The 26575-nt window shown below is 36.0% G+C and overlaps 1 protein-coding gene across 3 annotated transcripts in view; it reads right to left on the reverse strand.

The window, feature by feature from the left end:
• The window catches only part of ARL6IP6 (ARF like GTPase 6 interacting protein 6), a 106776-nt gene that overhangs the window by 52857 nt on the left and 27344 nt on the right, over window positions 1-26575 (reverse strand). The window contains exon 4 of one of the 3 annotated variants that reach the window (XM_020970330.2): window positions 490-4321. The exons of 1 other annotated variant lie outside the window; for it this stretch is intronic. In XM_020970330.2, the coding sequence (XP_020825989.1) occupies window positions 4228-4321 (94 nt within the window). In that variant the 3' untranslated portion in view covers window positions 490-4227. Of the gene's footprint in view, window positions 1-489; window positions 4322-26575 lie in introns of those variants that run through there. One more of the 3 variants, XR_013483051.1, reaches the window with a different exon arrangement.

Below are 26575 nucleotides of genomic sequence, written 5' to 3' on the forward strand. Positions count from 1 at the left end.
GCGTATGATCACCTTTGTGTATAGCTGACATGGGGAAAAGGAGTAGGTCATGAGAAGTGATGAACTCAGTGGGATTACTGGCTCAAATGACACGAATAGTTTATCAGTTTCCCTGCATAATTCCAAAATGTTTTCCTGAAGAGTTTGGACCATTTCACGGGTTCACCAATAGTGCCTTAGTGTGCCTTTCTTCCCACAGTCCTCCAGTACTGACTGCTTCATTACCAATTGACTGGGTGTCAAGTAAAATAATGAGTTGGTTTAATTTCTGTTTCTCTTTTTATTAGTGATCAGATTTTCAAAAGGCATATTTCAGTCAGTTCAGAAAAAGGAAGCATGTTATCCACAATATAAAATTCTTCAGGGATATTCAACTCAAGAAGAATGGAAAACTCCCAAGAATTAAATTACCTGGAGATATTTTCATTCAAATCTTCACATACACAAAGTATTCCTATAAAGAAATGGTACTAAAAAAAACCTAGAAAATTGGTTGTGAAAGTTTATTTTAATATTGTAAACACATACACTAAAGGAAAAGGCAGTTACATAATGTTAAACCTTTATATATGATGAACATAGTTTCAGTTAAGCATGATTAAAAAGAGTAGACAGCTATTAAGAAATTATAAAGCCAATTTCTTAGAGTAAAAAAATGACTAAATATATAAAACAGGATCTTAAATACCTATGCAACATGAAGAATCTCACAAATGCAACGAGAATAGAGAGGCTGAAGACAATCTTTCAATTAAGACCATGACAAATATAGCCAATACACCATATTTAGGGCAATTTTGCTAACTAGGAAAAAAAAGAATTATGCTTATTTATACGAACTGACAGGATGAAGCACACAAGTTATAGTTTATAACAAAACTTTCCCAGGTTGAACTTCTGATGATTTAAGAACAAGCAAATTAGTAATTAAGCAATCTCCCTTTTTTGACAGTTGTTCATATCTGCTTATACGGCTCTGCTTTAACCAAGCCTTCTGAATGGCTCCTGCTGCCAAACAAAGCAGTCAGCTGTCAAAAAGAAGAAATTATGTAGAGAAAAAAGATTACAATTTTCTTCCCAAAACTGAAAGTGAAAAATAAATACAGAACAAGAGGAAGCTTGATAAGGCCTAGGAACTGTAAGATGTGGGTTCTAGTCCTGGTTCTCTCATTAATTATATTAATTGCAGTGATTTAACTTTCTTTGTCTCACTTTCCTCATTTATAAAATGAAAAGATTTGACTAGGATGATCTCTAAGGTTCCTTCCAGTTCTATGATTCTATAGTTCTTCCATATATTTTGTGTGTGTGTGTGTGTGTGTGTTAGGGAAGGGGGAAGAAGAGGAAGGATATCTGACCTTGGATCCATATTTGTCACCTTAGGCAAAAGGATGAAAATCACCTTAAAATAATTATGAAATACTGGGTATCTATTCTTTAAGCAGTTTTGAGATAAGACATTTCATAAACAGACAGTCTTCATAACATCCGGCCTGGGGAGGAGTGAGAGGTGAGTATTATTTCTTTATCATCCATTAGGTACCATATATAATCACAGTGTGAACTAATATTCTGTCTCTGCAATTATTGGCTCAAAGGACATGAATATGTCTTCAGTTTCCTTGTATAACTCCAAAATATTTTATAGGAGAGTTGGACCACTTTGTGTGCCTGTTTTTCCACAGCCCCTCCAGTACTGACGGCTTCATTACCAACTGACTAGGTGTCAAGTAAAATAATGAGTTGTTTTGATTTGTATTTCTCTTATTAGTGATTTGCTTCATCTATACATAACATACTTCAAGAAACAGAAAGTAGATTAGTCAAAACCATAAAAAGAAGGTGCTTTTTATCAGCTAACAGTGGTTTATCCCGAGGAAAAAAATAGAATCAAAAGCAAAAACAAATTGGTTACTAGACAAAAGCATATACTGTCTCAACTATTTGAAATATTCTATTTCCTTAAACTAGGAATCAAGGTCGTACAGCGAACAGAGCTGGACATGGAGTCAAGGAAGACATGGGACTGAATCCTGTCTCATACACTGACTAGTCATGATGTGACTCTGGGAAAGATCCTTAAATCTCTTTCAGCCTCAGATTCCTCATCTGTCAAAAGCAGATGATAATAGCACCTACCTCCCAAGGTTGTTGTGAGGTTAAAATGAGATATTTGTAATGCATTTTTCAAACCTTAATGCAGTATGTAAATGTGTTACTATTGTTACCATCATTCTTTATATGTACTTACTGCTGAAATGTTCGTAACTTCTTAAGAGGTAAGAGCTCCTTTGGAAGGTTTAGCAGTGATTGTTTCAGTTGGAAGAGATATTGCTCTTAGGGAGTGAAGCATCTCTGAAATCTAACAAATACATCTTTACCTTATTTAATGCCACAAAAAAATCTGTAGAAATGGATCTATATTCCTGATACATACTGGCAGTACTGCATGTCTTGCTACATAATTTGTCTAACAAGAAAAACATTTTTTTTCTGATTCAAAGACTAATTCCTTATGAAGTAGCATATAGATTAAAAACAGGAGTGATTTTTAGTAAGCTTCAAAGCACTTTGAGATCAATGAGTCCATTTCTTGGTTATGGCCACAAAGAGCATCATCTATGTGCCTCTTCAAAGGATGTAGTGAAACAATACTGATGGTTTTCACATCAAGCTAGGTCAAACCAGAAAAAAAGGGAAGAAAGACAATGGGCCAACCACATCATTAAACAAAATTTCCTAGATATATCATTCTTTGTCACAAAGAATAATGACCATCAGAATTTCTGATGTAAATGTGTTGGTATCCTAGTGAAAGAAAATACCACTTTAGCACCAGACTAGAAAGGACTGCTAAGTGATATGAAAGCTTTTGGCAATTTTTATGTTTGCAAAGAGGTGACCTTAGCATTTATTCCTAATAGAGTCATTCAGAATAAGACATAAATACCCTTAAGAATTTGAGCAGTTAATCACTAAAACAACTGACAAACACTTAATCCTGATGGATTTAAATACACATTCCAGACCCCATTAATCTATGAAAATATTCCACATCATTTTGTTTACTTTAGAGCAGCCACTGTAATTTTTTGCTTTTTAAAGACACTAAAGGAAACACATACACACACACACAAATTCCATGCTATTATAAAACTTGTTCATTAAATCACTTTACATAGCAAAAATTTAACCAAAATTGGGGAAATGTCATGAAAATTCTGTATTCTTGCTTATCTTATGCAAGCAGACTGACAACACAACCTTTCCTAACCTAATTTTGGTGTTAGAAAGAAGAGCTTATTTCAAATTCCATAGTGTAGAACTGAGGTGATTTTCTAATCTCAATGTTTACTTTTTAAATCAATTCTTATAATAAACAAAACAAGCTATTTTTATAAAAATATGTTTAAAAATCTAGGGTTGTAGTGTGGTTTTTTTTCTTTAAAAAAAAAACAAAAACAAAAGCAAAACTGCAATGAGAGCAGGGAACTAGATACAAACCAATTAATGACATTCTTAAAATTACTTTTTAACTTTGAAAATCTCTTAAATTGGCACTGATATTAAAAGAACTAATTAAAAATAAAATTTAAAAATACAAAAAGCACTATAAAATACATACTAAAATAGAAAAATATCTATAAATATAATTCTTAGTAAATGAATAAATCAAAGTCTAAAAATTTTGATTGAACAAGTCACCAACAATTTTTAAAGTATGAAATGTAAAAGTAGGAAGCATGTGTTTCCTTTACTAATCTAATAACACTAATTTAATATAAAAATGAGAATTATAATTCTACTATTTCAGTAATTCTGATGTTTCTTAATGGAAAGGCAGTATACTTATATAGAAGCATATTGTCAAGTTTAGGACCTGCATTCAAGTTTTAGGATTACTTTCTTTAAAAAAAAATATATATGTATATATATAAACATACAAATGTTTAAAAATGAGGTAAAGCGCTCAAATTCCATATGAAAGCACCTGAAACTTTAAAAGCTGGAGATTATCCTTATCTAGGCCAGTGACCTACACAGAACAACAGCACTCAGAGGGTGGTGGTTTGTTGTTAATGACGATGAATTTGAAGCATTCAATGAATAGCATATAATCCTGTCTTTTAAAATGGGAAATGATATTCTTCTGTTATTAAAAAAAAAACATGAATCAGATGTTCTGCATTCTGCAGAAAATGATTTTGCCAGGGAACCAATGTGGATTCACATGAGGCACCATGCTACAGTGAGAGCAGCCACAATGCCATTCAAAATTGCCATGCTGTAGCCCATGTGGAAGGAATGACCTGTCAATCTCCTAGGGAAGAACAAAACAAAATGTTAATTAGTGCAACAAGACATTATAATTATTCATTTAAAATTCTTAAAACCTGGGAATTAGTTCTCCAAACCTTTTCTAAAAGTAACAATATGTCTGTTAGTGAAATTTTCTACTTAAAAGGATTAGTAATTGAATATTGATCTTTTCATTTTTGTAGCTTTAGTTCAAAATGGTCCTACTTTGATGACAATCAAATCTAGTTACTTGAATTTCTTGGCCAGTGAATTCAGAACATGGACAACACTATGGTTTTAACTCTTGCTTCAAGGCCATAGACTCCAGCTGGACAAGACATATTGCTAATATGTTAATTATTGTGTTAGAATCTTGTTCACCCATTGGTTCCTTATTAAAATTGTGTTTCTGTTTCCCTTCTTACTTCAGTCCAACTATAAATACACATTTTGTTTCAAATATTTGCTTTACCATCTGTAAGACCTTAGATAGTTCATGCTAAGGAAACTTGTTTTATATTTATACACAAAAATTAAGACATGCCTAACAATAGTTGGTGGCAGGTGGTGCAGTAAATAGAGCACTGGGCCTGTAGGCAGAAGACTCATCTTCCTAATTTTTTTACTTCAATGATAATTAATGGACTTACTAGGCACAGAGGTTCTCTAAATAAACCTTCTCCTCCAATTTTTTTTTACAAATATTTGAGGTTTCATTTATGACAAGTTATGCTATGTCAACAAAGGCACATTTTGCATATAACAGTAATTAAAGCAAATAAATGTTAGGCTTTGCTATACTTAAGACTTTCTCTGAAATTTGTTCTTCACACCTTGAAGAATTCTTAATTCCTGTTTTTAGCCCACACCACTACCTCCAAAAAACCAATACTCTTGATATCCTTTCCCTCTTGATACAGAAAAAGGGATGCAGAAAGTAAGAAGGTATTAAGAGTATGATTCACAGGGGAAGGAGCTAAAATAGCAGAGCAGCAGGAAGAATTCTTCTACACAAACATAGAAAACCCACCAGATCAAGTCTGGACTGGGAAATTCAAGAAGAAAAAAAATCACAGGTAGTAATTTTTCTATCTCATATCAGCAATAGAAAACAGTTCTGCAGATACTGGGGAAGGGATCTGGGCAGGAATGGTTCCATGGAGCATTCCAGTGCAAGGAGAAACCTGCAGGTGTACAACCTGTCCCTGAGATCCTGCAACAGCATAACACCTGAAGAAGGCAACAGTAGACAGACTACCGGAGCTGGAGTCAGGAGGACCTGAGTTCAAATCTAGTCTCAGACACTTAATAGCTGTGTGACGCTGGGCAAATCACTTAACTCTGATGAGAGAGAGAGAGAGAGAGAGAGAGAGAGAGAGAGAGAGAGAGAGAGAGAGAGAGAGAGAGAGAGAGAGAGAGAGAGAGAGAGAGAGAGAGGTATTGCAGAGTCCAGGCCAAATATTAAGTCTAAATTCTGAAAAAACCCAACCAAACAACCAACCAAAAACCAACACCCTACCACAATAAGCTATTATGGTATCAGGGAGAAACAAGACACAAATGCAGAAGAAAAGGATGACTCTGAAACACCTACAAAGTCTCAAGGAAAAAAAAAACAGAGCTTGGGCATAAGTTCAGCTAGAATTCTTGGAATAAGAGTTGTTTTTTTTTTTAAAGAAGTTAATCTTTTTTTTTGGTAGATGAAATGGAAGCACTAAATGGAAAAACAGAAAATAAAAGCCACAGAAGAAAGAATTGGAAAGAGAATTAATATTGTGACATAAGAGGTACAAAACCTTGTCCAAGCAACAAATTCCTGGTAATTAGAATGGACCAAATAGAAGCTAATGACTCCATGAGACAGTAAGACTTATTAAGACACAGCTAAAAGACTGAAAAGATAGAAGACAATTCAAGTGACTTATAGCAAAAAATCACCTGGAAAACAGATTGAGAAGAGAAAATTTAAGAATCATTGGACTTCCTGAAAGTCATGACCAAAAAATAGAGCCAAAATATCATGCCAAGAAATCATCAGAGAAAACTGCCAGATCTTTTAGAACCATGGGGCAGAGTAGAAATAGAAAGAACCTACCAGTTACCTACCTAAAGAAACCTCTAAATTAAAACTCCCAGGCACAATATAGCCCAAATCCGGGGCTCCCAGGTCAAAGAAAATACTTCAAGCAGCCAGAAAGAATTCAAGTACTCACATCACACTTATCAGATTGACCCAGATGACAAAACACAACAATAATAAATGTTGGAGAAGATGTGGGAAAACTGAAACATTAATGCATTGTTGGTGGAGCTGTGAAATGATCCAACCATTTTGGAGACCAATTTGGAACTATGCCCAAAGGGCTATAAAAATGTGCATACCCTTTGGGAGATGATATATGTCCCCTCTGAAACTTATAATCATAATAAGGGGTCTTCAAGGTAGTCCATTTAGACAGAGCATGGGAGGAGGGGGTTATTATACCTTGATGATCTTAAAAGAACAATGGAAAAGGAAAGGAAGAGGAATATATTAGAGGAAAAGGGACAAGAAGGTTAGCAAAAAATATCTAATATAATTAGGATGCACAAGTAGAATCCTATACAAACAAGGAGGAAGTGAATTGGGGGAGTAGGTGACACTTAAACCTCACTTTCCTCTGAATTGGTGAAAGGAAGGAGGAATATTATACACACACAGATGGGTACAGAAATAAATTCCACTCAACAGAGAAATAGGAGGGAAAGGGGAGACAGGATGGGTAAATAAGAGGGAGGATAAACTAAAGGAGGAATTAGTTCTAAGCAAAAACATTCTAACTAAAGATGTACAAAAATATTTATAGTAGCCCCAAAAGTTTGCTGGATGAGTGGCAAATGGGAAAGAACTGTAAACTGAGGTGGTACCCATCAACTGGGGAATGGCTAAACAAGTTATAGTGATATAACTCATATATATATAGATAGATATATATATCTATCTATATATATCTATATATATATATACACACACATACACACACACACACACATATAGTGGTGTTATATGTGATAGAATACTAGAGCTCTGTGCCTGTGATGAGGATGGCAGCTAGACCCCAAAAAGGAAAAACCCTGGACTTTCCCACATGGCCAAATCTTTGGTGTTTGCCTGAGGCTATAATCCCATCAACTAGCCTTTCTTTGTGGCTACACCCAATTTCCCAATTCTCTGTTACCCTTAACCTAGTCTAGACCTCTCTATCTCATCGGGCCACTTCTCACCCTTAATCCTATCTAGGCTGCATTCTCCCTTGGCCACCCCTGGAGTTCTATTACCTCATAGGCTACTTGGCCACTCCTAGATCCTTCTCATAATCTTTCTGTACATAAGGTCCATCTTGTCTCCATTAACATGTTCAGATTCTTATAATCTAGCCAATAGCTCACTAACAGACTTCTTAAGTCTGCCCAACATGATGGATGTTCTAATAAACCTTGTCTTTGGCTTAAAGGTTTGGGTCAAATTCTTTTGGGCAAGATCCACATATTGTGATTTTGGGGTCCCAGCACCCCTAAGCCCCTAAACCTCAACACCTGGAGTCAGGAAGACTTGTATTCAAACCCAGCCTCAGAATATTTACTGTGTTACCCTGGGCAAGTCACTTAACCTCTATTTGCTTCAGTTTCCTCATCAATAAAAAGTAAATAACAATAGCACCTATCTCAAAAGGTTGTTCTAAGGATCAAACGAGATGTTTGTAAAGTGCTTACCACAACACCTGGCACATAGTAGGTGCTTTATAAATATTAGCATTGTTGTTATTTCAGAGAACCTAGGGAAGATTTGTATGAATGGATACATACTAAAGTGAGCAGAACCAGGAGAACAATTTATACAACAGCAATAATATTTAAAGACAAACAACTTCGAAATATTTAGGAACTCTGATCAATGTAATAACCAACCATCACTTCAGTGGTCTTGTATTGAAATATATTTCTTACCTGAGAGAGAGGTGATGGGCTCAGAGTACAGACTGAGACTCTTTTGGGGGGAATATAGTCAATGCAGGACTGAGGGGCTGGGGGAAGGGACATGACTTTTATTATGTCACTCTTACTTCAAACAACCCCCAACTCTGGCAACTAGACAAAAAGATCTATACCCCACCTCACCCCCCAAGCCTAAGCTGGACACAAAGGGCCAAAATTCACCTAGATTAGATTCTCTTTGTAAGGTTTTTCTAGTTGGGTGGGGCAAATTTTTAGGCAAGGTCAGTAATTTCCTTCAAAGACTGGTTGTTTATTTCTGAATGAGAAAATTGAGAAAAAAATTTTAATCTCAATTAATAATTGTTATTAATATAAGAGAAATAGTCATTTCTCTCAAAGAGAAGGCAGATTTTTGATTGGGAAAAACTCTTTAATTTAAAAAAGAGTGAGATTTATATTTCTACAGCACATAGAAAGCAGACTAGATTCCTGTTGCATTATAGCAATCATCAGATCTCCTAGTAAAGAGTTAAGACCTGGGTTAGGAGCATTGTTGAACAAATACGGAGAAACAGAAGTACTAAATCATGGGGTAACCAGAGAATCTTCTCTTCCAGTTTTAAAATCTCCATGATTACTATTATTTTTCTTTGTTACAAAACCTTGGGGTTGGATGATATATTTCAGTCCTAGATAATACCAGAATTCTGTGGCATACGGAAGATAAAAAGTGCTTAAGATTGTTATTTTCAATACTTCAAAGCCTAAAGAAGTTGCTTTATATAGACATAACAGAAATAAGAACTTCTGTTCTTCCTACCTGCTGACCTACCCAGCCCTCACTTACTAGCCCAGGACCATTTTTAGATATATCTGCAATGAGGATAAGTACTAACTTGCATGACTGGATTACACATTACTCAATAAAAAAGTGCCATTAATTTTCTTGCTCTTTTAAAAGTAGCGACTTCTCAAGTATTCGTGGAACAATGAACATAAACCTATTTTAATCTAATCATAAAGTTGAAATATCAGTACTGTCATCCACTGTGGCAAAGACATACTGATAGATTAGATAAATTTACATTAGTAGTAACAAAATGAAGTTAACCATGGAAAAGAACTTTAGGATTTACTCACTATTCATTTTTCACTAGCTCATAACAAAAATAAAAATAAAACAGATTTGGCAGGATCTTTTGATCTGATATAAGCACACATAAGAGAATGGACAATGGATCATCAGTAGGTAATGTCAAGAAGACAGAGGTCATTGATCTTGTGATACAGATGTATCACACCATCAACTGCTTTGGTGTTCTCTGTGCCCCAGATTTCAAATACTTTGAAGTAGTCTTTTGATGCTGTTGTTGTTGAGTTCCTTTCAGTTATTTCTGACTCTTCATTTGGGGTTTTCTTGTCAAAGATACTGGAGTGGTTGGCCATTTCCTTCTCCAGCTCATTTTACAGATGAGGAAATTGAGGCAAACAGGGTTAAGTGATTTGCCCAGAGTCACACAGCTAGTTAAGTGCCTGAGGCTGGGTTTGAACTTAAGTCTTCCTGACTCTATGTGAGGCACTCTATCTAGTGTGTGCCTAGCTGCCACTGTGGTAGCCGAGGCACACAAAATTATTCTAGGAACACAAACAGCACAGGGGAATACACTAGAAAAACTACCTCAGAACAACACAATCTTAAAGCAATAGTGCTCTGGAACCAAAAGGTCTCACTTGGCTCTTTTTCTTAACTTCCAAAAGAATCAGCTCTGCAAGAGCAGTAGAATGAACCAGCTTAACTAATGCTAGTCCAGAACTCGTGCTTTTCCCTGCAGACAAAAGGAAGTCATAGCTTAGTAAAGAAGCTCAATGCTAATGAAAGTTTGCTCATGTTCCTACAGCTCAGTTGCCCTGCCTTCCTTAGAACAGAAATAGATTTGAATTTCACTGTTTTATGTTTTCCTGCCTCCTACAAACCAGGCAAATTTAATTCATTTTGTATTGAAATTTAAATTTGTATTTTAAAACACAACAGAGGATCACAGAATTTAGAGCTGGAAGAAATCTCAATGGTCATCTAATCTAGCCTATATCTGATTAGAATCCCTACTATTAATAGGGAAGAATCCCTACTATAACAGGGTGGCTTAGTGAATAGAGCACTGGGCCTGGGGTCAGAAAGACCTGAGCTCAAATCCAGCCTCAGACACTTACTAGCTGTGTGACCCTGGGCAAGTCACTTAACCTCTGTTTGCTTAATCTACTGGAGAAGGAAATGGCAAATCACTCCCAGAAGAGTCAGATACAATTGAACAACAACTATAACATACTCTCCCCTGTATCCTAATCATTGGTCCATTCAGCCTTTATTTAAACACCTCTAATAAAGTATAACTTACCAAACCCTGAGACAGTTTATTCCCCTTTTGGACAATTCTAATAGTTTTTTCCCGACATCAAGCCTCAATTCATCTCTGTGATGTCCACCCAGTGTTCCTGATTCTATCTTCTGAAACCACACAGAACAAGTCCATTCCCTCCTCCACACAACAGCCCTTCATTTACTTGAAGGCAGCAATTACGCCTTCTGTTCTCCAGCTAAACATTCAATCTGAGTTCTCTTCTCTGTGCTAAATATGTGCCGTTCTTTGAGGCAGATCTCCATATGACATAAACCCCAGGACCTTCACCCTCTCGTTGCTCTTCTTTGGGCATTATATGGCTTATCACTGTCCTTCTTAAACTGTGGTGCCAATAATGTAACACAATATTCTTTATATCATCTGATTAGAACAAAGTACAAAGTCACTATCTTTTCCTTATTTTTGGAAGCTTTTTTTTGGCTGCACATCACTCTGTTGACTCATATTGATCTTCTGAGTCCACTAAAAGACACAGTCCCCCTCCCCCAACCAAAATGTTTAACTTGGTTCCCTTATCCTATACTTGAGGGTTCTTTGAACCCTAAGGCTATCCCTGCTAAATTTAATCTTACTGAATTCAGCTCCAATGCTCTGCTCTGATAAGATCTTTTTCAAGTCTGTCACTCATTATGCTCCACGGCTCATTTCAAACTATTCACCAATTATCTTTTAGTAGAGAAGCAGGACCAAAGCCTTCTGGCAGATTCTTTTTATTCCAGCAATTTATTTGTGATCTCATGGTGCCTATCAATGTGAAGATATAAACCGAAACTGAACTAGTATCTCAAATGTTCAGACCCTTGATTTATTCCTGGTAAAGAAGAAACCATCTCATTTTTGTTAAGAGAGCTTTATGCCTTAAATTAGTATAATATGTAGTATAGTACAGCATACTACAGTAAATATTTTGAATTAGCTTGATTGAAATAGTCTAATAGAAATGGTGCTGACTCTACCTACAGAACATCTATAATTTTTTTTTGAAAGAAAAAAACAAATAACCAAAGTTGGGAGCAACAGCTATTCCCTTAGTAGAAGTACTGAGACTTCTTTTTGGACATAAGTATCATCCATTCTTGTTCTCCACTTACGATTATAAGGGAAAAAGTGAAAGTAGGATATAGTCAAATATAGATTATGAAGCAGGTTCTCAAATCTTGTGGTACTGAGACAGCCACTGCTCACTTATAGTTCATTCTTTCTTTCCTTCTTGACCGAGCACTTATCCAAGTGGCACCAAAAGAAAGTATTTTTGTTCTGAGAACTGCCATTTAATTTCTGAGGTGTTCCCAACTGTTTTCAAGGAATTCCTACAGGGAAGATTCTTCTAATCCTTTTTGAGGAGTAAATATATTACAGAACTCTTGTATAAAATACAGAAAACACAAAAAGTTACTGTCAAGGTTACCCTCACTTACTTACTAATTTCAATCATCCAAAGTGATTTTTCAGTCACCTTTCTTCAAGACAGTAAGCTAAGTATTGACCATTTATATATAGGCTAGATCTTCTTCATTAAAATAGTTATTGCAAAAAAAAAGGAAAGAAAAGAAAGAAAGAAAAAAGAAGGAAAGAAAGATCCATGATTATTTAGATCAGGACAATACATTAAAAAGGCAGCTAGGTGACACAGTGGATAGAGTGCTGGGTCTGGAGTCAGGAAACATCTTCCTGAGTTCAAATCTGGCCTCAGACACTTACTAGCTATGTGACCCTGGACAAGTCACTTAACCCTATTTGTCTCAGTCTTCTTCATTTGTAAATGAGCTGGAGAAGGAAACAGCAAACAACTCCGGTATCTTTGCCAAGAAAATACCAAATGTAGTCACATAGAGTCAGACACGATAAAAAATGACTGAAGCAATATTAAAACACTCATCCATTTTCTTTTACTTCTACAGAATGTCAACTAAAAAAAAAGATAACAGGAAAACAAATGATGATGAGAAAATGGAGATGGATGGAAGTGAGTGGAAAAAAGTGTTGTCCAATGGCTCACATACCTTTGTGAGAATGACAGCTAGGAATATCTAATATAAGTGTACAAAAAGTACCTACCCTAAGAAAAATAGTGCTCCTAACCATGGTACTTCTAAGAGGAGGACTGTCTACCTCTTTAAAAAGCTGATTCAGATGAAGAAACATATTTACTATCTTTTAAGTTTGACAGAAATATATATATTTCTGCCAAATAACAGGCAAAATAGTACATCATATTTAATGCTGAATACTGCCAAATTCAGGCTGATGGAAAGATAATACCTGGTGCTGTCAAAATGATTTGATTTTCTTTGTCATACCATATGGATTCCCAATCTGGCTGGCATTCATGAATGGAGGGGGAAAAACACAGGAAAGCAAACTCCACGGTAACACACAAAGTAAAATGCTTACCCTTAAAAGATCTTCCACTTTATTTTAGACTTTGGGAAAGTTTCAAAATTGATAACACTTTTTGGACATAGTCAATGCAGGAATTTGTTTTGCTTGGCTAGCCATATTTGTAATAAGTGATTTGTTTTTCTTTTCAAATTGTGAGATGGAAGAAAAAATCAAATTTTGCTAATTAAAAATTTAACAAAACTGAAGAAACTAAGCATTTTAAAAGTTGATACTACCACTGGTGATTACTCTGTGTGTGTTTGTGTGTGTGCATGTCTAAGTAAACAAGAGGATAAAAGTCCTTTCCCTATAACACATGTCTAATATGTACAAAATATTTGACCATATCTACAACATTAATATGATACTCCACTAGGTACTGTGAATACAAAGATGAAAAAGAAATACAAGTCCTACCCACAAGGAGCTTACAATCTACCATGAAGAATGATGTCATGTACACAAATGAGTCTAATACAAAATAAACTATAAGAGAGGAGAGGACAGATGTAAAGTGTTCTAGGGACAAAAGGAGGAAGATGGACTGGTAAGAGAAACAGGAGTAGTGAAACAGATGCCAAGTGAGGTAATTTATCACCATTTGTAAGGAATAACTTAAGAGTAATCTTTCTAATAACTGGAAATAATGACAACCTTCAATTTAATTCAACAACTATTAAATGCAATAACAAGAATAAAAACAAAATCATTCCTATCTCCAATGATCTTACATTCTCTTAGGGAAGATATAAGGTGTACATGGATAAATATAACTTAATTTGAGGAAGGAGCAAGCATTAACACTTGGGAGGCAGGAAATGCATAGGTACCTTCCAAGCCTTAGGACAGGAGGGATCACCCAAGACAGCTATGAAGAAAGCTGAGGCCAATAAAAGGCAGAGGCAGGGAAGGAAAGCATTCCAGGCACACGAAACAGACATGAAGATGGAAGAAGAATGAGTTTAGTGAACAGCTAGTAAGAGAGTCTGGCTAGTGTATAAAGTGTATGAAGGAGAATAATATTAATCCAGAATTGCAGGTAGGAATCTAATTATGAAGAATTTTAAAACCAGGCTAAGTAACTTGTATTCTATCCTAGCAGTAACAGGGAGCTACTGAATATTTGAGTAGGAGAGTAGACATATCAATATGACAACTATGTGAAGAATGCCTTGGAGAAGAAAGAGATTAGAAAAAGGGAGACCAGGAAGGCCACTGCAATAGTATCAGTGAGAAACAATAAAGTGATAAAGGCCTGAACTCTTCCAGCTCTGCTTCTAACTCTCCAGATTTCTCTTTCAAGGTGCCTCAGTTACTATCTCACTCTATAATTTTCTTCATTGTCCAAGGCCTTCTCACACCAGAACGTCCCTCCCATCAATGAGTTCCTCCTGAGGTCTCCATTTTTGGGATGTTGGGGGTGGGAGGGCAAACATCCTTCTTTCTTTTCCTGGCTAAGCTTCTGACTTTGAGAGACTTTGCCTCCATGTCCCCTATGGATTTCTTCCCCTCTACCCTTCAACTTCTTATCTCCCTTACTTGGGTTGTTTTCTTCTGTTAAATTTAAGTTCCTTGAAGACTAACACTTTCTCTTTTCTTGCATTTGTATCCCTAATGTTTAGCACAGTGTCTGGCATAGAGAAAACTCTTATGGTTGCACGACTGCTTAGGATGGAGGTCATATGAGAGTGAAAAAGGGAATGGATGTGAGATATTGTGGCAGTAGAATTGACAACATGGCAACTGGATGGATAAAGTAAATGAGGGAGAAGTAAAGTCAAAGATGATTCCAAGATGGCAAACCTAGGTCACTGTAAGAACTGTGGTGCTCTCTACGCAGAAATAAGCCAAGGTTGTAAGTTTTAACCTTTATATAGATTAGTTAACTTTTAGAGAGGAAATCAATTCTACAAGTACAGGCTATACCCCTAACCCTGAATCCAGGTCCCAAATATATTCTTCTGACTACTAGGAAAGCAACTAGGCAAGAGTTTGGATACCAGTTATTCTCCCAGTAACCAAAACATATTTGAATACAGTGTGTATCTGTAGAATTGATTTATTCTCTGAAAGTTAATTGTTTTGTATAGAGTTATGCTTAAAAACTTGACCTCATTATCCTTATGTAGAAACCATGGAGTAAATCAGTTACAAAGTATTATTGTCAACAGTAGTATAGATACAAAAAAAAAAAGAGAATGACCTCTACTCTGTCATTTTCTAATTTGGTATTTAAATTCAGATTCACATACTCGGTGAGAAGAACAGTGAGACAGAATTACAAAGATCTGGGCTTCCGTCCCAACTCTGACTCAGTAAATTGAGGTGAAAGTCACAATACCTCGATTTCCCCATATGTATTTGGAAATAATATCTTTTTTGCATCTCGAACAGATGATATATATATGAACATATGTATATAGATGATATATATAAAAATCTTCTGAAAAGTAAAAAGCACTATGCAAATGCTAGATGGAATGAAGGGAGAAAAAAGTATAATGAGGAAAAAAATAATCCAGACAAAATGCTCTATGATAATCTGAGGAAGGAGAGAACACTTCGATCTAGGAAGAATGGGAAGGGTGAGATCAGGGAATTCTCAGAAGAGGAGCTGCTGCATAAAGAAGATAACTGATAACAGGAGGAGGAGCTCAACCTATGGCCTGGCTTGCCAGAAGACATAGGCCTAGAGAGAAAGCTTTGAATGGTGGAGAGCTGAAGTGAAACATGAAATGCTAATTTAGCAGTCCCCAGAATTACTTAATGTTTTGATGTTTTAAGTATCAACTTTCTGGGAGAACATAATAGTACTTCTAAGTTTTTGTTGTTGAGTCATTTCAGTTGTATCTGACTTTTCTTGGCAGATACTGGAGCAATTTGCCATTTCTTTCTCCAGATCATTTTACAGATGAGGAACTAAGGCGAACATGGTTAAATGACCTGTCCAGGGTCCCACAGCTAGTGTCTGAGGCCAGATTTGAACTCATGAAGATGAATCTTGTTGATTCCAAGCCCAGTGCTCTATACACTGTGCCACCTAGCTGCCCACTTATAAGTACTATTGCTTGTTTTAAGTTTTTCGGTCAGTGTGCTTGTGGGGTAACAGGCATTTCTTTTGTGTATAGAGGAAATAAATACTTCTATACCTGATTTACATTATACACTGAGCACCTTTCTATTCCTCCCCTTAGAGAGGGCCCCATACCAGATGTGAGTCATTTTCCTTGGGGCTCCAGGGTTGGGACATTAAAGAGTCTGACTACTCTCTGTATAGGGCAGACTGCACTCATCCTGCACCTGAATGACTGCTGAGCCAAGAGGGGTCCCTGAGGTCTTGGCATTGACAGCAAATGCTCCAACACTACTCCCTAGAGCCTACACCACCAGTAAAGGGTGTTGTTACCCTTCTATCACATAAGCATGTACAATTCATATCCAGCTTTTCCAGGTTAACAAAAGCAAACTTCAATAGGTGGATTAGTTATCTGACATGTCTGGGTTCCTATTGCGTGCAAAATTTTGTGTTATGACATCGCAAGATACAAATGAAATAAAAGTTTCTTGTACTGGTATTATTTTTCAAGACACCAGAAAAACTGCTAAAGAACAAACACTAGCAATTTCAGATTCCATCCAATCAATTTTAATTAGGTTGATAATCTCAAAGATTAAAGAAGGATGCTCAGCATGATGTTAAAAGAGAATTTTACAGGGCAGCTAGGTAGCGCAGTGGATAGAGCACTGGCCCTGGAGTCAGGAGGACCTGAGTTCAAATCCAGTCTCAGACAAGACACTTGACACTTACTAGCTGTGTGACCCTGGGCAAGTCACTTAATCCCAATTGCCTCCCACAAAAAAAAAAGAGAGAGACAGAATTTTATTTCCTCCAATACCCCTCCATTCCAAATACCTGTTCAGAGAGAAAATATTAAAGGGACACTGGGAAGAAAATAGGCAGAAAGAAATTAAGTGATCATCTATTGTATTCATTTTTTTCCTCAATTAACTCCACAGCTTCTTTGCATTTATGTCCCTCAAGTCTCATTTATACAAGTTTTAACATGAATGGTATATTTTTACCTTGTAAGAGTTAAAAAACAATTACTACTACTCTCATTCTGAATGAGTAGGTCTTTATTTCAGAATGAAACTTGAGGCTTTCTGCTATGAGAACTATTAGTCTTGCTCTACTTTCTCAACTATTTTTTTTAAAACTCTAATTCTCCTACATTTCAAGATATTTCTCTTCTACTCTCAACTTATAGAAGTTCTAGTGAAACTCATTTTGCTGCACATCACAACAAAACTTTATTTCCTTATTCTGAATTCTCTATTTCAAAATCTCAAATGAAATTATCTTCCTTGCCTCTTTGTCTACAATTTTTGCTTTTCCTTATTTCCTATTTCTTAGTTCTGAAAAGCTGATAAGGAAATAATATTAAAAGTACAATATGCAAAGAGATCTGAAAAAAAGAAATATATTTTAATTGTAAATCTTTATGTATTTTCCCATCATTTTAGACAGCCTTTTCAAATATTATTTGGTGTTATATTATCATTTTGATGTTCACTTTTTTAGTCATGTGTTTGTTAAATTCACAGCTAAGATAGATAACTTACTAAGTGTTAACTGATTTTCTCTTAGTTATTAAAACCACTTTTAATAACTTCGTTTTTAAACTAGTGTTCTCTACATATAAGGATGTAAAGGAACCTCCAAAGATAGACCTATTTTAGCAGATACATATTTTTTTCCTTTGCTTCTAGGTATTTTTTTGCTTTTATCTATCAGCAAGAATAAGTAACTAAGATTAAACAACCACTAAGATTAAGTAATATTGCATAGGGCGAGCAGTAAAGGTATGACCTAAACTCAAATTATAGTCAAAATAAACACTTGTCCTTCACCAAAAGAGATAGAATGGTAAATTTCTTAGTAGTTTTTTTCAGATAAGTTTTATGCTGACAAAAGAAAAAAAAATTGGTAATTTTCATTAATAACGGAAATATTTAATTTTAATCACGAGTTAGCTAAAAGTATAAGGCAATTAATGCCTACTATTTGAAACAGTGAGCAAAAAAGATGTATAAAAATTATTTAACAGTACTTTATAATTATTTCATCTCTTCAGAAACCTGCTTCAATGAAATAGAGAAAAAATCATGTCCCTATGTAGATCTTCTGACTTTCCTTAGCCCTTGATAAAAAATACATTACAAAATGAATATACCTCCCTAAAAGCTAAAAATGACCCATTTGTCAATAGTATTCAATTCTAATGTTGAATTTCTAGGGAACGGAAATCAAACATTTAAAAATATTGACCCTGGGCAAGTCACTTAAACCTCAATTGCCTTTTAAAAAAAAAAAGGAAAAAGAAAAGAAAAAAATTTTCCCTGTGGTGACAAGCATGCTGAGGGTGCTCAAACACATATTTAATCAATTAGCTGTACCTCCAGATTTTCATCAAAGTTGTTTAGCTCTCATATAGAATAGCAAGAAAAGATAGGCTTCAAAACAATCTGCTGGGTTGAAAATACTAAGAAAGGGGGCAGCTAGGTGGCGTAGTGGATAGAGCACAGGCCCTGGAGTCAGGAGGACCTGAGTTCAAATCCAGCCTCAGACCAAACTCCTGACACTTACTAGTTGTGTGACCCTGGACAAGTCACTTAACCCCAACCGCTTAAAAATTTAAAAAAAAATACTAGGAAAGGAGACATTTCATAATTCCAATTCTAGGAGAATGGGTTATGTATGTACTTAGATTTTATGGAAGTGACTTGACTTCCTAGTATACCTGAAGCTATCTAAAAAGGAGCCACCTTATATTAGATTTCTACTAGGGACGTGCTGTTTTACATTCAAAAAAGGAAACAGAAGAAATCCTTAAAAAGCAAACTTTATAGAGAATGGACCCATCATTCTCTCCACTGTCACCACTAACTGCTGGTCAACTGCCATTATCAGTTAGGCAAGCCCAAGAATTCTGAGAATAACTGTGTCTCATAGATCACTGGCCCTATTTTAAGACCAGCCATCACTAAGATTGTCCAAGGAAGCAAGCCTTGTGGAGAAGACGCTAGACGTTGCCATCAACTGCCACCTAAAGGGTAGGCAAGCCAGCCTAGCTGAAGCAGCAAGGCATCACAAAGGACAGAAAGAAGCGTTAAGTTCCTGACAGGTTAAACCACTGGCACTACCTAGATCACCACAGAGAAGCCCAAGACTCTGAGCTTGAGCCCAAAAGCCCTATGAATAGCAGCACCTTCCAGATTACCAGCCTTCCTTCCACAGTCTAGGCCTGGCAACTATCATCCAGGAAAGATGGAGATGGGGTCTGGTAACTGCTTCTACAGGTTCTGCTGCCTAATTCCTCAGCAGCCACTGCTACCAAAAATCCAGAAAACAAAGTTCTTGCCATCAATCTCCTTGGCATCAAATAATTCAACATCAGAAATGGATGTGGTTTTATCAGTAGAAATAATATTAGGGAACATGCATTATCATTTTCTTTGCTCCCTAAGGAACATGACATGAGGCCATTTAAGACAACCTGCAGCTAAAACCTGCTATCTGTGTTGTTTCTCCCATTGGAATGTGAGTTCCTTAAAAGCAAGGACTGTTTTGCTTTTCTATTTGTATGTCCCAACACTTAGCATACAATTTTACACACAGTGTTTAAAAATGCTTTTTTTCATTTATTTACTTTATAGGTAGTGAAATGTGGAAGCATGGGGAGTTTTCTTTTAGACTGCATGTTATCTGTGATAAGCATAACAGCACTTATAGGTTTTCCAAGAGCTAACATATGCTATTTCATCTAATCCTCACAAAGGCCCTGGGGGGTAGGGGTGCTATTATTGTCCCCAGGTTACACTTAAGGAAACAAAGGCATAGACAGATTAACTGACTTGCCCAGGGTCACACACCTAATAAGTGTCAGTCAGAATTTGAACGCAGGTCTTCTTGATTCCAGTTCTAGAGCTCTATCCACTGTGCCTCCTAGCTGCCTCTTGATTCTTATATATATGTATATACGTGTGTGTGTGTGTATAGATAGATAGATATAGATATCTATCTATCTATACACACACACACATACACACACACACCCCCCTCATATTATAGGCAGAGAAATTATGGTTCCACTACTACTCCCCACCCTATCCTGTATGTATTCAAAACCCATGAACCACTAAAAATTAGCTCTACTTGTGCTACTGTTACCTATCAAATAACAGACCTCACTCTCCTGGAGCCTTCCAGCTGTTCTTAGATCCACTCACATTCACTCTTTCTGCTACTAATTAACATGGTAAGCAAAAGTATAATGAGGGATTTTTGCATCTGGTTAAGCAACACTAAATGTGTCCACAGATGAGCAGGGACAGTGGAAGCCAAGAACAAAGCTTTCTGAGGTTAAGATAAGACTAGGATATCAGACCAACCAACTTTTTTTTTTATGGGCAATCAGTGTTAAATGACTTGCCCAGGGTCTAGGGCTGGAGTTGAACTCAGGTTCTCCTGACTCCAAGGCTGGAGCTCTGTCTACTGTACCACCTAGCTGCCCCTTAAACCAACCAACTTTCAAAGACTGATTACTAAAATGATTAAGCATGGGTCTAAAAGACTGAAGATGAAACAACTGGCTCTCTGAAAAAAAGAATATGTTTGTACAAAACAAACAAACAAAAAAAAGACTAGGATATCAGTATGAGGCTGTTATGCAAATGGGTAAAGCCCATCCTTAACCCATCATCTGCTAGTTTCCTATTTTAATGAATTATCCCTGTTAGCTAAGTGCCAAGCTCAGTTATTTTAATGCAGGAGATAAGACTATGAGTATGTCAAAACCCTCTAAATTTGATGCCTTGTGGCAAAAACCCAATGGTCCCTATTCAAGTTATCAATCTGTAGTCAAGAGTCATGGCAAACAGGAAGAAAAGTAAGCTTTCATTATCTGGAAAACTTTACAGAAAGAAAAGAAAACCAGAATTAGTAATTATGCTTTGTCTACTTCTACTTTCCATGGGATATATTTTATCTCACGCAAAGATAGCACTGTGTGTATGTGTGTGTGTGCATGTGTGTATGTGTATCATATCACTCAAATCTCAGATTTGAGTGTTTTAACCCTCTGATGTTAGAAACCACAACTTTTGAATAAATTACATTAATGTTGACAGCACTAGAATTGAGGCTCCAAAGATAGTCACTAGATAATGAAAAGTTCATGTTACTCAAACACCAAGGCCAAGTTTTTTTTAATCTATACTCTTTTTGTCAGCAGCTTTTTCTTTCCTACTGCAATTAGCCATCTGACATCTGTTTCATTAGTTTACAGCAATAAAGAATCTGATTCTACAAAGAGGCAACTCTCCAAAAGTGCTATAAAAAGAGTACAATGCATTATACCCACCGTCAAATCTAGTGTATTTTGGAAAAGAAATTTCTAAGCTAAATATCAAAATAAATCTTGTGCTCTATGGCATGCCATCCCTTTAGTTAAAGACCAATCACTTTTCTTTCAGTTCCAATTTTACAATTCTATTTGTGCTATATAGCTTTATTTTTAAATCCCAAAACTCATGGCAGAAGTAGGGTCTTAACCTTTAAAAATTTCCTTCATACCATTTGGGAAATAAACCTACATATAAAATATAAAGGGGATATATTATAATTTACAAAAAGGAATCAGAAGAATATAAAAATATTGCCATAAATTTAATACTTGGTCTTTATTCTTATGGAAAAGACTTTTGTGCTAAACCAAGGAGAAAAGCAAAAGTTAAGCTCAGAGGGATACAGGCAGGCAGAAGCAAAAATATATATAAAGGGAAAAACATGACTGAGAACAAAGAAATGACATTTGACAAGGTCAAAGACTGGTAGATTATACAGATAATATCACAAATATATATCACGAATAATTTAATCAAGAAAAATGGGAAATGGATATAAGACCAGCCATTGGCAAGGACTATTATCATTTCCTAAATGTTGAACCAATTATTTAATCCATCATTTCAATGAGGAGACCTAAAGAACCTAGGAACCACCTTAGTCAGCAAAAACTTGATCTTTGCCCAGAAAAAAGGTTTACAGCCAAGAAAACACCAGTTTGAGTGCAAACTCACTTCTGAGATCTTTCAGGGGATGACGGTGGAAGATTACAAGCAGCATCACGTAATAAAACAAGAAGTAGTAGAGAAAAAAGCTTAGCAATAGACTCAAAAAAGTCATCTTGAGGGCACTTAAGAACAAAAACTAGAAGGACAACAGGTTCATGAGAAATGGGAAAGACCAGTAAAGATTTTTATAACTCTTTGCCAGAAGTGACAATGTAGCCAACAAATTTGGATTCTAACACCAGAGTCCTCAAAGTGTTACACGAGGAATTTTAAATGTCACTAAAAACACAAAGATGGGAAAAGCAGTGGGATTAGATTAACTATACGCAGAGGACTATGCTTTATACAATACTTTTGAGGATCTTGATGGTTTGATTTTTCAAGGTTATCTGAAAGACAGAAGAATGCCAAAGGAGAAGAAAAAAAATCTGAGACCTTTTAGTTATATAAAAAAATGAATAAAAGAATGTCAATACCTACCAACCCACATGCCTTTTCTTGTGTTTCTCTAAAATTTTTATGAGCATAATCAATTTATGCATGCCCCAGAGTGGTGCAATGAAAAGAAGGTCCAAGTCTGAATGCAGTACTTGTCACCTATTGACTGCGACACCCTCAGCAAATTACTTCATCACTCTTGGCCTCAATTACTCCTCCGTGAAATGTGTCTGGGGTGGAGTAGAGGGCAGTGCTTAAATTATATGGTCTCTAAGGTCCCATCCAGCCTTAAATCTATGGTTCTGTGTGTACCTGATGAAGGTATGAAAAAATAAGAAGCTTCCTTAAAAAAAAAATTTAAACCCAACCACAAGAATGTTAGAGATTTTCATAACCAGGAAAAAGCAAGAACTTCCTGTATCTCCACGGAAATGAATTATTTTCCCTGCTTATCACATTTCAGTAACTTTAAGTAATAACAAAATCAATGACAATATTAATATTCAATTGACACATGACAAAAACATATTCAATACTTCAAAAATCTGTGATTTCATTGGAATATGCACTCCTCTAACAACAAACCATAAATCCTGTAAACCTTAGTAGACTCCTCCCCTCATGAGCTGCTACGGTTGAAAATAATTCACCATGTAGTTAGTATTCAGTCTTTTGGTAAGAGTTCACTGCTTGCCCACATTCCTAGTCTTTTCTTCTTGGTAGGTCCTTGCTGGAGCTTACACTCAACTGGCATAGACTCCAAGAGCCCACTGTCACTCCATGACATGGTAACTCAGTAGGATATCAGGGGAGGACAAAAATAAAAAAGGAAAGAAGAAAAACCACTTTCCTCTGGTAAAGAAGTTTATAGAATGACATTCAAATGTTCTTTTCAGCAACAGAAAAGGTTTATATATATATATATATATATATTACACACACAACTATATGTGAGGAAAAACAAAGAGCTGCTGATAGAGGAGATATATCTGAAACATACACATACTATATACACTACAACTTATTAGCCACCTATTTTTTTCTAGTGTTCTTATATTTCCTAAAAGTACTATACTTACATATATTTTCAAAGTATCATAATACGTTCTTAATAACAGAAAAGCAAATATGCAACGCACACTCTAATGTCAAAAGAGGAATAAGAGCTGTTTTACACTTAATATCTCCATATGAATCAATGATCTAAATTGGTAAGTAAATCTGGCTAATGTATTACCTCTCATATTAGTTTATTTTTTTTTTAACACTCTCTATGCCCTGGCTCCACAGGAACGAAAACGCTGTGCATTAGCAGTAGCAATATTTAGCCATAGGTTATTTGCACAAAATAACTTTACTAGATATAATGGGTTTACACAATATATTGTCAGACTCCTGCCCCTGAGGAGTTCACAAGTTTCTTCAGAGATACAATTTAGTAGCACTGGACTAATATACTAAACATGCTCTTAAATTTTTGACATCTAGTGGGAATATTGTAAAGAAAACTGTGTAAATTTTAAATTATATATGCTATACCAATACACTATCTAAATACCTAACCAACTGCTCGCAGATCAATCAGGCATGCCTGTCTTTGCTCTGAATATCATATTTATGGAAGCAAAAGAAAACATTTCTTGCAAATGTTCTTAACTTTAAAAAAGGTTTTCTCTAGTTAGAAGCAAATTATAGCTGGCATTAGAACAGAGGATTTAGGACTAGATGGAACATTTTAATATTCATCTAGTTAACTCTCTCCTTTATAGATGAAGAAACAGAGGACCAAGAATGATGAACCCACTTCTTCAAGTCATCGTAAAAAGCCTTTTTTAAAAATTGGTACACATATAGAAAGAATTTAATTTACTTGCAAATTATCTTTCAAACTAGATGGTATTTGAATCTCTTCCTTAAATTAAAAAAAAAACAAGGTCCTTAGGAATGCTTAAAAATGAAAATGTAAAGAATTATTTGATGTAAATTTGTTAAGAAGCTGATGTTTTGCATAGAGAAGTCTGAGTTTGAACACCAATATAAAGCTTTTATGTACTATACCAATCAGATTCAATGGAAAATAAAGACTAAAAGTAGGTAACTCTGTAAAAGACTGGAAAAGTTGTTTCCCTGTGCAAGCACTCACCCTGCTGGCATCATATAGTACATACTGCTTTACTTGACATTTTTTGAATACCCATGCATTTTCCACAAAGGACAAGAGATGGCAGGATTTTCACAACCTAACCTGAAATTCCACTTGTTACATAACCCACATGAGTACCACATATGACTTTTGTGTTCTATCTGAAGGGTTAACTACATACATTTATTTTCTGATGTCTATAATCATTCAAAACTTCGGCCTGGTATATAAAATGATTAATAGTTTCTTTTCTATGATTAAAGTTATTTCACTATTTTGAAAGGAACTCAAAAACATTGTGATTTGAACAGAATCAGAACCTGTTTTTAATCTGGCACCATTCTCATATTAAAAAGAAATATTTTAACATGCAATGATTTCTATATTAGGAAAAAAAGTATGCTGAGGCAGTTAAAATCAACTTATATTTTATCCAAAGATATTTCTTATTCCCCAGGATAAGTGAAGAAAAGCTAGTACAAGTTCTTAATGTTTGGGGTATGGTATGAAGCAATTAAACTAATTACTGGCAATAATTTCGAAAAGAGCAGTATCACCACAAAATTATTCTCCTTCATGTGCATCCTTTCTTACCTCCCAAAAGAAAAATCATCATGAGGTCCAGTTTAAATTTCTCATAACAATTTATTTTTCCTTTGCAGTTAGCACATTCTGCTTTTATTCATAGTTATTTTATTTGGTCATTTGAATACTCAATTGCCAAATACAATGACTTATCTCAATCCTCATCCTTCTGGACCTTTGGGTAAGATCTGATACACTGACCAACCCCTTCCTACTGGATGGTTTCTCCTTTCCAGGTTTTCAAGCTGCTGCTCTATGACCACTCCTTTTCTCAGGCTCCTTGGTTGGACTATCATTCACATCTAACTCAGATTGTACTCCAAGGCTCTGTCCTGTGCTCTCCTATTTTTCTCTCTACTGAGATGACTCTCTCCTGATGACTACACTAGTTTCCACGAGTTCAATTATTATCTCTAAACAGGTGACTTCCAGATCTAAGATCCCGAGTGTCTCTCCTGAGTTCTAGTCCCATATAACTACCTATGAAATATTTCCAACTGGATATCCTATACCTATCTTCTCAAATTTGACAAGCCCAAAACAGAACTCATTATCTTTCCCACTAAACCTGATGACATGGGCGCTAGACCCCAAAAAGAAAAAATCCTGGACTTTCCTACACGGCCAAATCTCTGGCATTTGCCTGAGGCTATAACCACATCAACTGGCCTTTCTTTGTGGCTACACCCAATCTCCCAATTCTCAGTTACCCTTAACCTAGCCTGGCCCTCCATTGTCTTACCTCCCTGTGCACCTCCCCCCCATTTCCAATCCTTAATCCTATCTAGGCTGCATTCTCCCTTGGCCAACCCTGGAGTTCTATTACCTCATAGACTACTTGGTCACTCCTAGATCCCTCTCATAGTCTTTCTGTATATAAGGTCCATCTTGTCTCCATTAACATGTTCAGATTCTTATAATCTTGCCACTGCTCGGCTCATAGCTCATAGATGCTCAGATTCCTTAAGAGTCTGGCTAATATGGCGGCTCTTTAATAAATCCTGTCTTTGACTGAAAGAAGGCTTGGGTCAAATTCTTTTGGGCAGGATGGGTCCCAGCACCCCTAAACCTCTAGACCTCATCAAACCCACCTAGTCCACTTGTTGAGGGCACCCAAATTCACATCCTTGACACCTCATTCTCCTTCACATACTGCATTTCACCTCATAATCGTCGCCACTGCATAATTGTCACACCT

This window comes from Phascolarctos cinereus, unplaced genomic scaffold (genome assembly GCF_003287225.1).
Source record: "Phascolarctos cinereus isolate Bilbo 61053 unplaced genomic scaffold, phaCin_HiC Scaffold_726;HRSCAF=1367, whole genome shotgun sequence".
Lineage (NCBI taxonomy): Eukaryota > Metazoa > Chordata > Mammalia > Diprotodontia > Phascolarctidae > Phascolarctos > Phascolarctos cinereus.